Source organism: Aristolochia californica, unplaced genomic scaffold (assembly GCF_029961685.1).
Source record: "Aristolochia californica isolate CCGP_79_NKW_82.1479 unplaced genomic scaffold, dmAriCali1.0.hap1 SCAF_1, whole genome shotgun sequence".
Classification (NCBI taxonomy): Eukaryota; Viridiplantae; Streptophyta; class Magnoliopsida; order Piperales; family Aristolochiaceae; genus Aristolochia; species Aristolochia californica.
Genome location: NW_027181770.1, coordinates 88987 through 101095, shown reverse-complemented (window position 1 = coordinate 101095; position 12109 = coordinate 88987). Strand labels below are relative to the sequence as shown.

At 40.5% G+C, this 12109-nt stretch overlaps 1 protein-coding gene and 1 non-coding gene across 4 annotated transcripts; both read right to left on the bottom strand.

Moving 5' to 3' along the window:
* Positions 1 to 1273: 1273 nt before the first annotated feature.
* Positions 1274 to 10353, bottom strand: LOC137953462 (callose synthase 12-like). 3 transcript variants are annotated; one of them, XM_068801042.1, is made up of 5 exons: positions 10193 to 10353; positions 9971 to 10102; positions 4779 to 8815; positions 3445 to 4658; positions 1274 to 1504 (listed from the first exon to the last, which is right to left on the bottom strand). In XM_068801042.1, the coding sequence occupies exons 3-4, from the start codon at positions 8777 to 8779 to the stop codon at positions 3446 to 3448; spliced, it is 5214 nt and encodes a 1737-aa protein (XP_068657143.1). In that variant the 5' UTR covers positions 8780 to 8815; positions 9971 to 10102; positions 10193 to 10353; the 3' UTR covers positions 1274 to 1504; position 3445. The 3 variants fall into 3 exon arrangements, with proteins under 3 accessions (XP_068657143.1, XP_068657072.1, XP_068657012.1); XM_068800971.1 differs by having other exon boundaries at positions 3445 to 8815; positions 10186 to 10353; XM_068800911.1 differs by having other exon boundaries at positions 3445 to 8815.
* Positions 5742 to 5820, bottom strand: LOC137965406 (small nucleolar RNA J33). The gene has a single exon (XR_011116068.1). It is a non-coding gene; the product is annotated as a small nucleolar RNA J33 (small nucleolar RNA).
* Positions 10354 to 12109: the final 1756 nt, after the last annotated feature.

The window sequence follows — 12109 nt, the reverse complement described above, 5'->3', positions numbered from 1 at the left end:
CGATCACTTCTACTATCACGTCTGAGGCTGCTCCGATTATGCAGAAGAATTTCTTCTTTCGAAATTGCTGGATAGGAACGATGGAACCAGGAAAAGTGGTAATCAGATTTGGAACTCGGTTTTATGTTTTCTCTTCTCTTTCGCCCTGTTTCTAGATTGTGGTGAGTGGGATGAGGCCATTTGTGCACCAGGGTTTATGTTTGTCCCCTTCCAAACAAGGAAACATATAAAGACGAGGGGAGATGCACAAGCACCTCCCTACTTTACAGAGACTGGACATACGAATTGTGATAAAAATGGCAATGGTTCCAGGCAAGTAATAGACATGAAAAGGAGCGAAAGTCGGGTACATCTGAGAGGGTAAAGCGACAATTCGTTACCCTGTACATACTCCGTGGAAAAATTACAAAGCGTTTACCATGAAGTCCTTGAGGTGAAATTTGAAAAGAACCATTATTCTTTGCCTGCCTGCGGCCAAAATTCCTGTTTCTGTCGTTTATAGAGCTTAAAGTGTCGGATATTGTTCATTCTGGTGGCCATCTCTTAGAACTTTTAACTATCCAGCACTTATGTGGATCCTATCATGAATCACTTTCGCTGGCAGCTTTATAAGTCAGCAATACAGGAAGGGATCGAGCCTAAACTATGATGTTGAGGCTTGAACATCTTACTTGGAACTGATTGAGCATAATTCTACTGCGTCGTACTCTGTTCAAATTCAACTTGACACATGGGTAGAAAAACCATCGCCAGGACGTACACAATTTCAAATCGTCATGCGAGATATAGGCCAACCCAGACAAGCTTTTGGGCTTTGCTGGGCTTGGCTCTCGTAAAACCCAGTTTGGCTCCAGGGTTGATATCGGGAACGTAGTAAGCCAACAATAAGCTGCCGGCTTAATTACACCCATACGTGTATTGATTAGTGTAGAACTGCACGATCTTAAATAAAATATGACCGGAGCTGCTGTAATAGAAGATGAAACAGCAAAACAGAGCATTATAGATCTCGAATAGAGCAGCTCAAGGCTCCCATCTTTGTCAAATCCGTTACTTCAGAAGGTTATAAACGTAAAAGAAAAAAAAATAAACCACAGTACGTTACGTCTTTTTTTTTTTTTTTTTTTTTTTGTGGGAATGATTTTAAAGAGATTTTAAACCTCCTATTCTTTTCGCAACAAATACAGTAATAGTGTAAAACGTTTCAATTCATCTTTGACTACTCAATCAACTTTTCGCCGTTAAAAAAGAAAAGAATAGCAGACACCAGGAGTTGAAGAGAAACATGACAAGCTAAGGACCATTAATTACAGTACAACAATAACGTGAGAAACGCAACGCAGAATCAAATCAAATTAATTACAAGGGTGTAGAGAAAAAAAATAAAAAACCAACCTCTAGTTATATTGAAGGTAAACCCAGCTGATATGATACATAACCTCGAAAATATTATTGTTCCTGCTAAGGGACTGATTCCTAATAACTACATCTCTGACCTGCAAAACTGCAGCAAGTAACATTCTGTTATCTCGGCTGATCCAACATTATGTAAGTGACCATCAGCACAAGAGATGCATCAAAAAAGTGAGTGCCATAGTAGGAACAAACGCTCCCACCAACTTCATAAAACCAGTGAAACCAATGAGTGCATAAATGATGAAATGTCAAATTTAATGGTTTAATGGGTGACCAGCAGCAAGAAATCTCATTGGACAAATTGCTCAGACAGCATGAACTCAAGAACCTTGAGGCTTAAGAAAACCAATAAACAGTCAGAAGTACAAGCCAACCATCAAAGTTAAGAAATAGAACAGTGAAGTGATATGAAAGTTCAGTAACAAAACTTTGCTGGTCTCAGTTCATACTGAGCACAAATTTGAAAACAACATCTGCAACAACAGAAAATTAGATGTCTGCAAGCTCCATCAGAAGAAAGACATCTCAGGCCTACCTTTACAGTTGTTCAGTACAACAGCAGAGAAGTTCATGACTAGGCACGGTGGCGTGCAAAAGTAACATTTTTTTACTTCTTAATCTTTCTTCTATCGTATCTTATTTTTCTGATCCCAAGTTGACACTATTTTTAAATTTGAGTTCATTGTTAATTAACCCTTGCTTCAATAATATAAACACTACTCCATAAAGAGCAGCATAAGTTGCCTCTGGTGCTTATACAACTTCCTTGTTTTGTTTGAGGCACCTAGAAAATAGAAAACACTCTGTCACTATATTACTGGGTAAAGGCTCCAACATTTCCTAGAGTGGACTAGCCAGATTGATAAGTCTGGTTTGCAGAGGAAAAATAGATTGACACGAATAGGAGAATAATAATCATCACTAGAGTCTTTGTCCAGCTACAATGGAACAGCAGCCACCAGCAATAATCTAGACACAAAAAACACCAATCACCATCAGTTTTGGCAAGACATTCCAGACACTAGCTTGAAAACAAGTAGTAATCCAGGCTCAACCCAACAACAATACACTGGTTCTTAGCTAGGCCAATGTTTATTTACCCATATTGTAAGCTTGCAAAATCCAGATTAGTGAGAAAATCTTTTGGGTGCCACAGACCAAGGTAGCAAAAAAATCTCTAACAAAGGCTATAAAACCAACTGACTCCTGGATAAAGGGCAATGCGGGTTCAACAACTTCAAATAAGATAATATTTATCTGGAACATTATCATCGAGACTCTGTCACAGAATGTAGGATATCTGCTTTCAACAATTTCACATGTAAAAAAGTTAACACTGAAAGCCTAGTATACCATGATGGTGTCTACAGCAGCCGAGTCAGTTCAAACAATGCAACTGTACCTCTCACCAAGAAGAAATTCTTGCTAACTAAATTTTAGTTGCAGGGGAAGTAAACCACTCAGGAAAGGAGAATACATATTAAAATAGTAGATCACCTTGCATCAAAACTAATATTTTTTGTGTTATTGGTACTAATACGAAAAATTCGGCCCCCAACATTTATAAGTAAAACAATGGTTGTGATAATTGGTGGTGTTCCATGAAAACGTATCACATAAAATATTTCAATGGAAATTCAAATACCATGGCTCAAGTATTTCACTCTCTCTCTATAAAGGCACGATGGAGCAACCTGCTTTTCTGGCTTAGTCCACATTGTTTGCCCTCAATGCCGGAAAGAGGAATATTGAAAGAAGTAACTCCTTCTGCACTACTTAAGGGAGCATAAAACATGCACTTATGCATGAAGGCTCATTAGTCCCATATGTCCAAAATACAGAACCAAAATTGATTCCAAAATCCAAAAGAGAAGGAAATGTCAATTATCCAAAATAATATTAATATGCAAACTGTATAAATACTATTAACATGACTCAGATAAATTCACAAGTAAAACAAAAAGAGGAAGATCAAAAAGAATGAACAAATCAGAATCAAACCTTCAAAATGTGTTTCAGAGAATTTACCTTATGACACATTCGACTTCTTGCCTGCTAGAATACGGGATATCTGCAGGCCACGACTGAAGGCCTCATTGAAGAGGATCCTCGTCTGCATGGACTGGAATCCCGGCATCCAAGACAGCAGTGCCACTGGAGCCATAACAACCAACCCAAACAATACATCATACAACCGAGCTACTGACACCACAGTCCCCCACACCCAAGTGGCCCGTAAAAAAGGCCGTATCACTTGGGCAATAGATATGATACCCCAACCAGTAGGAATGAAGGCCAAAAGACTTGTCAGCAGATCTATGAATTTGAAACCAGTGAACTTCAACAATATGATGATAACAAGTGTGGTCAGACAAATGACGAAGAATTGAACTGATCTGTAATAGATATGTTCTTTTGCTGCATACTTGTCCCGGGCATGAGATATCAGTACATAAATACCAAGTGCCACAACCACATAAATCCAAGATAGAAGGTAAACTGCTATACTTGTGCTCTCACCAGCAATACCAAGTTGGTACACAATCCCATACTGAAAGAAGAAAAACCGCAAATCAAGAATTATCTCAAGTAGCTTTCCCCAAAGGCCAGTAGTTCTCAGATGATCTTGTTCTTCATACCACCAGGTCTCCCAGCTCTGATCAGATTTGGTGAATATCCCTCCGCTGTACCAAATCCAGTTCATAAAATCATCAAAATCATAGACAGTTTTGAGCCAATCAAAGCCAGATGGATTAAAAACAAAAGGGGCCAAGATCCAGGACACCACAAGGAACCAGCTTGAGATTGTCATAATTATGTAGACAAAAGTGTCCCTTCCAATTGGACTGTGTGAGGCATAAACAGTAAGTATCACTCCAAGCTCGATCGCCTTCACAAAGTGGCTTCGAGCATATAGCCTATAGTTCTCAGAAAAGCTTTTGTGCTGCACAACAAAACCACGCCCAGTTGCTCGGTACTTTGCACCTCCATGGAGAATGGTCCGACCAAAGTAGTGGGTTCGAGTCCCCAAAGAGAAGGTATAGAAAACAGAAGCAAGCTGGAGCTGCATCGTCAAAAAGTCCCAGATTGCACTGAGAAACCCATGTTCAAGAGAATTTTCCACTATCATAGGCAATGCCGTGAAGAGACCAAGCTGGATGATGAACTGCTGGTTCAGAATTGTGCCAAGAGCGGCGTTGTTTGTGGAGTTAGCCTGCTTCATGATAGAATCCTCGATCCCACTAAGAGCCAAATAAAGGCGGCCCCACAAGAAGGCATAGACAGTGAGTACCACCAACATGGAATTGAAGTAGAAGCCTACAGTTGTGTAGTAAAATGACAACATTCGGAAGAAGTCCAACCTGTGACCCAACCGATAGACATCCCTGCTCAGTACTTGCTCACCATTACCACTAGCAACCTTTCCCTCAAACATGGAGATCTGATTCAGACCAACATCCCTTCCCTTACCCACTTGGATGTACTCATGATGGGTCACATTTCCACCACGTAAAGTGCAATTAAATCCAGCAAATATGTCCTCACTGATGTTAATCACCCTAGAAGCCTTGCTTATACCACCACGGCTTAAGAACCAAAGCCTGTCAAACACGTCAGGGTGACCATAATGCATACGAACCTTTAAAGGATTTGCCAGAACCCGCTGCCCAAGTGTGACAAAGCTTGTCTCCTGGGCAGACATGAACCAAGCAAGAGATGAAACAGACCCAGTGAAGACATGTTCACGCACCCCCAATATAGTTGGTTTTCTAATTCCATAATATCTAGGGAATTCCTCCAGTAGATTTCGCATTTTCAGAGCCTCCTCAAAATAATTGTCTTGGTTCATGTCAATGGTCTGGATTGCATCTCCCCTGGTAAAAATAGAGGCATGATTCTGGTTTTCAGGTTTCCCTTCCCCAAGTTTCAATGGTCCTGGCAACCTGATTCTATATATCTCCACCTCTTTCTGCAATTGAGTATCATATTTTACTAGGACAGAGTAGTACTCCACCTCGCTCCTCCCTGTGTGAACCTCATCTACATAAGCAACCCGAAGGGCTTCATTATTTTTCATAAGGAACAGAATTTCTTCAGCATGTGGATCCTTCTTGGCCTTCTGGGTACCATAGATCTGGCACGTAACCACATAAGTGAACTTCATCAAAGCAGTCCCATACTCATGGCCTTTGAATAAGATACTGACCCTATTATTGTCACTGCCCAAACTCTGAGAAGAAAGAGACCTAGCAGAGTCCACACCATCCATTCTTGCACTATCATGTCTCATAGAACCAAAAGATGCAAGTTCTCTTGAACCTTCCCGGATATCCATCTCCGAAGCAGAATCAAGAAAAGCCAGCATTTTTAGAGCCTTATAGTAGTACATCATACCCCTGACTGTCCTGCTAAGGGTTTGGCCTCTATATGATGCCCAAAGACGGAGGTCCCTCAACTTCGTAGACCAGATCTCATCATCATCAACCATGCCTTCTCTATGCATTCTCTCAAGAAAGTTTACCCACTCATCATCAAAAATCTTCTGTAGATAAAATAGTGTCGAGATCCCATCTTCATTCTCAGTTCTTAGCAGTTCTTTACTGAACAGAACTTCTTCGTTATAGTAGGGAGTTAAAACACTAAAAGCAAACATCTTCTCCACCTGGGGGGCATGAGGCATGTTCATAAACAAAGAATTACTGAAAAAAGCAATCCGTCTCCTCGCCTCTAGATTCTTTGGTACATTATGCATTGAATCCCTGGAAGTCAAAATTGTCTTTAACCGCCTAACTTGCCGGTAGAAGGTCAAATCTTGAGCATCAGGTAACTTTACAGCATTCTCAAACAGCAAACCAGACAAATTTGTTCTCTGTGGGACCAGTCCATCTTCCCTAAGTTCTTCAATCTTTCTCATGACCTTAGGAAGGTCTCTGATAGCTATATCATAAAGGGTCTGCAAGGTATTAACTATTCTGTTCAGATCCTTCTTGTCTTTAGTCAAAGCATCAAGGAGGGTGATAAGTTTGGAGTGTACATTAGACAGCACTGTCATCTTATACAGCTGTGTAAAATTCTCCAGCTGAAGGGCATGGTCAAATTTATCAAACAGAGTTGAAACTATAGAAAACTCATTAGTATCATCTTTAATAATTGCAAGGAGCAGGAACTTAATGCTATCATAAGCCTCTATAACAGCACACCGCCTGTATTCATTCTTACAAATTTTTTTCCAAAGGACTTTGTCTGAGGCATCCAGCTCCTTAGCCTGGCTGAGAGCAAGTAAAAGCTCATTACACAAGAGCAAACATGGCCACCGAATAACCCTTATATTCCATGAATTCGGAGGTAATTCCATGAGCTCAACCTCACAGTCACTTATTATGTCCTCTTCCCTGAAAGTGGCAATTATCTCATTCCATATTAATGCAAACTTATTCGCCTCAACTTGGTTTGATTCGATCTTCTTGTAGGGACGGCCAAGCCCATACCTCAGTTTCAGCCGGTGAATTGCATCATAAAATCTGCTCTTCAAACTCCCCTTCTCCTTGAACAATTGTTCCTCGGGCATTAGATTGAATTGCATTGCACTGGCAAAGAACTGGAACCGAAGCGTCAGTTGATTAATATTTCGAATCTCGCCCAAGTGTAACAACAACCCAACAAGTGCCCCGACAAGAGAAGAAAATATTGAGTACCAAATCTGTAAATCCATGAAATATATTAAAATTACCGGCAACCACAATAGCCCAACAGCCAGCCTCTCTGTATCACTGAAAAACTCGTGCCATTTGAAATCTATATCCCTGATATTCAATATCTCTTTAGTTGGTTGAATCAAAGGCTTGATCTGAAGGAAGTAACTGAAAGCAAGTTTTGCAGCCAGAACCATGACCCAGAAAAGAGTGTACTTTATGTTGTCCAGAGGTCCCTCCCTGAGACCACGACCCACAAATATATGGCTCTGGAACCACCAAGTTGCCAGGTAGAAGATCCTCCAATTCTTCTTCTCAATGAAGTTCCGAATCCATGGAACAATGAAAAGTGCCAGGGCGAGCAACTCGGGAATGACAAATACCAACGCAGCCTCAAGGAAATTGACTAGCCTTCTGTTTGCCTGCGCAGACCACTCGCCATCCTGGTTCCGCTGGTTCAGTACACGCACATAAAGAACTGAAAATGCAATAGTCCATGTGATAGCAACAAGACTCTTCAACACCATCCGAAACGCAAGCCAAGGCGTCTCGCGGGAAACAAGACTGTACTGGGTTCCTGCATCAAGAAGAGACTGGAGAAAGCGGAGCCCCCCCCACGTCATGAAGATGGTGAGGCAACGGAATTGGATATCCCTGTGGCTAAGGGGGTCCCATGGATAGGTAGTCCCCTGCCATGCTACAATGATCGCTGCCTGTAGTACCAGTATGTGCATGATCCAGAGCCTGTCGAAGCTCCTAAATACATTCCAAAACGATCGCTGCTCCACAAAACCTGTTTTCCCAACCTTCTTTCTATTGGAGGAGACAAAGAAGGTACTGGAAAGATCCATCGGCCATTTGAGTCGATCGAAGCATCTTCGGCTCCAGAAATACTCATTGATGTCATCGTAATTCCTCCAGGCAGAATGCGGAGCTGTGCCGTTCCGGCTGGATTCCACCTCGGCCTTGATGGTGTTGTAAATTGGAGTGACCACTTGGGTCAGGAAGGCGTTCTCACCAGAGACAGTAGGCAGGACAGGCCGACCGGTGTTCTCGTCAATGTAGCCTTCCAAGATCCGATTAAGCTCCATAGCCATGTGGTGGAAGATGTAGCAGAGGCACTCGGGAACGAAACGAAGGTTCGCAGCTTCCCCCCATATCAATAGGTAAAGGGAGATATACAACAGCTCTCTCCGGTGGTCGTCGCTTCTGCGATGGGAAAGCCAGATGTTGGACTTGCGGCCGAGAAAAGCGCACCAGTGGGTGTAGTTGCGCAAGACCTTTTTTCGGATGTCACGGACAACACCAGGATCGAGGGCGTCAATATTGTCCGGCTGTGGGGTGATACGCATCTGAGAATTTGCTAGGAGGAGGACAAGGTGCTCTCGCTGGTTCCGGACGTTATCGCGCTGAAAGCCGAAGAAGGAGGCGAGCCAGTCGAGAATGTCCATGCCCTCGCGCCATGGGGTAAAGGGGGGCCTGCGCAGATCCCCCACTGCCCGGAGAGCAGCGGCGGCAGCGCGGACTTCCGGATAGAGAAGCGAAGGATGATCAGCGAGGAGGTTGTGAATAGGGATGATATTGTAGGGCTCGTCGTCTATGTCCGGGCCGGCGGCCGGGGCACGATGACCCTGGCCATGGGCTTGCGGCTGCCGGTATCGCAGGCTCATGGCATGAGGGTTCTAGGGGATGACGGTCCTGCGTGCCTGCAAGAGAAGACAAACAAAGACGACACCAAGGTGAGCGACTGCTGCCAGACAAACGAAAAAAAGGGCTGAGGATTTTGATCAATCACACAATCCGAACTGGGCGAATGCTAGTGGAAACCCAGGTGTCACATGATATAATTATTTTTAAATTTTCGCCTCGTCGGGTGCATCGCGCTTGCTCGACCGGATACTCGACTCCAAAAACATCCAATTCAGGGGATACATTTGATGTTCGTAGTGGTCCAGTAGACGTCGTTCCCGTGTGGACTTGGTTTTTCCTCGCTTATCTAATAAGCGAACGGACGAAAACTAGAAAAGGGAAACTTCGTCTCCAAAGCTTTGTTTCTTTCGGTATTATTTACCGGATGACGAAGTAAAGGGAGGGAGGGAGGAGGAAGGTGGTAGAGCTGAAACAGATCCGGAAATGACGATATAATAGATATTTTAAAAATCGACCCAACAGCGCAAATTTCTTTGCCCCGTTTGAAACTTTCACCCGGAAATCTCTCTCATTCCCAAATACTCACCATCACTCCGATAAAAAGACAGTCTTAAAGCATAATACGATTTTGAAATATCAAATTTGAAGAAAGAACCACTTGCCCAGCGGCTCCAGCGGCCTCCGCTCTGGACTCCGAGAAAGGATAAGTTACGTCCCAGAGTCTGCATCAGCTTCTACAGTTCTTACACTCCAATGATTACTGAACTTGTTAGTATTAATAATGATAACTGCGTTGAGATTTCGGACCACTGACAGACACTGGGCTCCACGGATCGAAATCACTGGCAAATTCATGGCTCAAGTAACTTGTCGGATTTATGATCCTGTCCACGAAAAATAGAGAATAGCAATATAGTACTCTTTTGATTTTAAAAACATGAACAATTTTCAGGAATTTACTCCCCCACTGTCTTACAGAACAAATTGAGTTCTTCTTTGTATTTTCTTTTAAAGAAAAAAGTGTCAAACAAATTAAGTTCGCTACGCTATACCAGGCACAAAATATGATAATTAAGGAAAATTTCCGTGAAAACATGATTTCTTCGAAGTTAAAAAATGAAATAACAAAAAGTCGAAAAATATAAAATTATTCGTCAGGTTATTTGTAACAAGCACAGCACCTGAAAACGCCGAGAAGAAAACAGAATCACCTGTAAAATCCTCTGAACGCCAGATTACAAAAAATGCCGCAAAGCAACCAAATATCCTCAATTCCAAACGACTCCGGCCAAAAACCTTCCGAGCAACCGATTCAGAGGAAATGCTTCATTGGAGATCCAAACCTGCTCAAACACCACAAATTACAGATCTGAATACGCAAGAAGCAGAAAACGGAAATAGGAGACGAAGATACAACGTTTCGGACCGCTAACCGTCGAAGAATATGATACGACGGAAGATCTAACAACCCCGGCTACTGGAGCATCACCTCTCTATTATATATCCTCCAAGGTGAAAAGCATTGAAAAAATATTTTTCTTCGTTTTTGAAAGGGGAAAAGGAGAGAAGAAAAGGGGCGCCAGAGATTCCAGGTATTACAAAGACGTCATTTTGGGTTAAATATGTCGCAAATTCACCGAGCGGCTCGCTAATTAAGGTATATATCTGGATGCTGTAAGTTGAACTAAGATCCGAATGTCCGAATGCCTTGCTGGATATCCTCCTGCATTCCTGTGGGTCCGTACATCAAAGCTGACAATCCAGTTAGATGGTTACACTAAAAAAAATGGGTGTATTTATACGGTCTTAGCTCGTACTTTTATTTATTTATTAAAATACATCAATCTGGTCTATACAATAAAGAAGAAGAGGGTATACGATCTTTTAGAAAAATTAGAATTGAATACTACATATGAAGTATCTTTAAACTATATAGTTTCTTCTTCTGCCTTAAAAATATGACATCAATACTTACTATCTACTTACCCTTGTTTTTTTTTTTTTCGCTATTAAGTACACTTTTACTATCGTGAATGGAAACGACTAGATGCTTCTTTTGTTTAAGGAGCTTAGTCAATTTTTTACTGCATCAAATATTTTTAAATTTTATATTATTTATAAAAATATCATTTATCTTGTAAGAATATTATAATTTAATTTTATCATTATAATAATATAATTTAATATAAAAATAAACCTGAACTTAATTACATGTAATACTAAATGTATATAAATATATTTAAAATTATTTAATTAAATTAAAATTCAAAATGAATTCTTAGATGATATATCAACAAAGTCCCAACCACCTGGTCCATAACGCGGACGGGCAGCGTAAGAAATTTCAAACGTGGACCACGGAGGGCACTACTCGTCTTTGAATAAGCTAATAGCGTGCGGACCTGGTCAAGGACCTCAGAAAGCTGCAACAGTTTTTCCCACTAATAACGTGGCCATCAGACCATAATATCAATGTGTACATCTCGCCTACAAAATGCGCCATTTTTATTTTTATTTTTTGTCAAAATTGATATTTTGATGTGATAGACATTGGGTGATCCTTCTTCGCCATAAAAATGTTGCCATGCGACTCGAAATTGCTTGAGGGTTTTCCTATTCAACAATTAAATTCTAATTAATGCCCTGTTTTAACAGTGGATTGTGAACCACTGCCTTGAAGGGCTGCAACCTTTTTTTATGGCAAATCGTAATTTTCAATGTTTGCAATTTTCGTGGTACGGTGTCATTTTTTTATAAAGTATGATTTAGAACAATTGTTTTAGATATTTTAATTAAATAATTTATTTATGTACATAGAATATTCAACCATTGATATCCTCAAATTTGGAATTCGATGGTTCATTACATTAGTAACACATAAAATATGCATATATTAGTAATTTGATTAAATGAAAATAAATTCATGCCCCATGTGACAAAGCCAAAGGCCGAAGTAAGCATCACACCTAACTTTTTTATTCTTATTAAAATTGCATTATTTTTAAAATGTTATTTAATATTGTATTTTATAGTTATACCATAATCTCTCTTTTTTTAATAAAATAAAATATTTATATCATAAAGCAAAATATAAATAAGGAGTTAGTAAAAAATTAATAATTTTTATGTATATAGAGGGGGTTAGTGCACAATGTAAGTGCAGGGGGAAAGTGAGATAAAATGTAAAGCAATTGTCTGTGTTAATGTGCGCAATGGAAAGTGCAATGTAAAATACTTGTTTATGTGCACAATGTAAAGTGTGGTGTAAAGTGCAAATAGATTATTTATTAAATAAAATATTTTGAGATATCTCTTTCAAAAAATTAAATTAATATTAGTAATAAAAATAT

Excerpts from the sequence above, each read along its gene's own strand:
- LOC137953462 (XM_068800971.1), bottom strand. The coding sequence starts at position 8,779 with ATGAGCCTGCGATACCGGCAGCCGCAAGCCCATGGCCAGGGTCATCGT.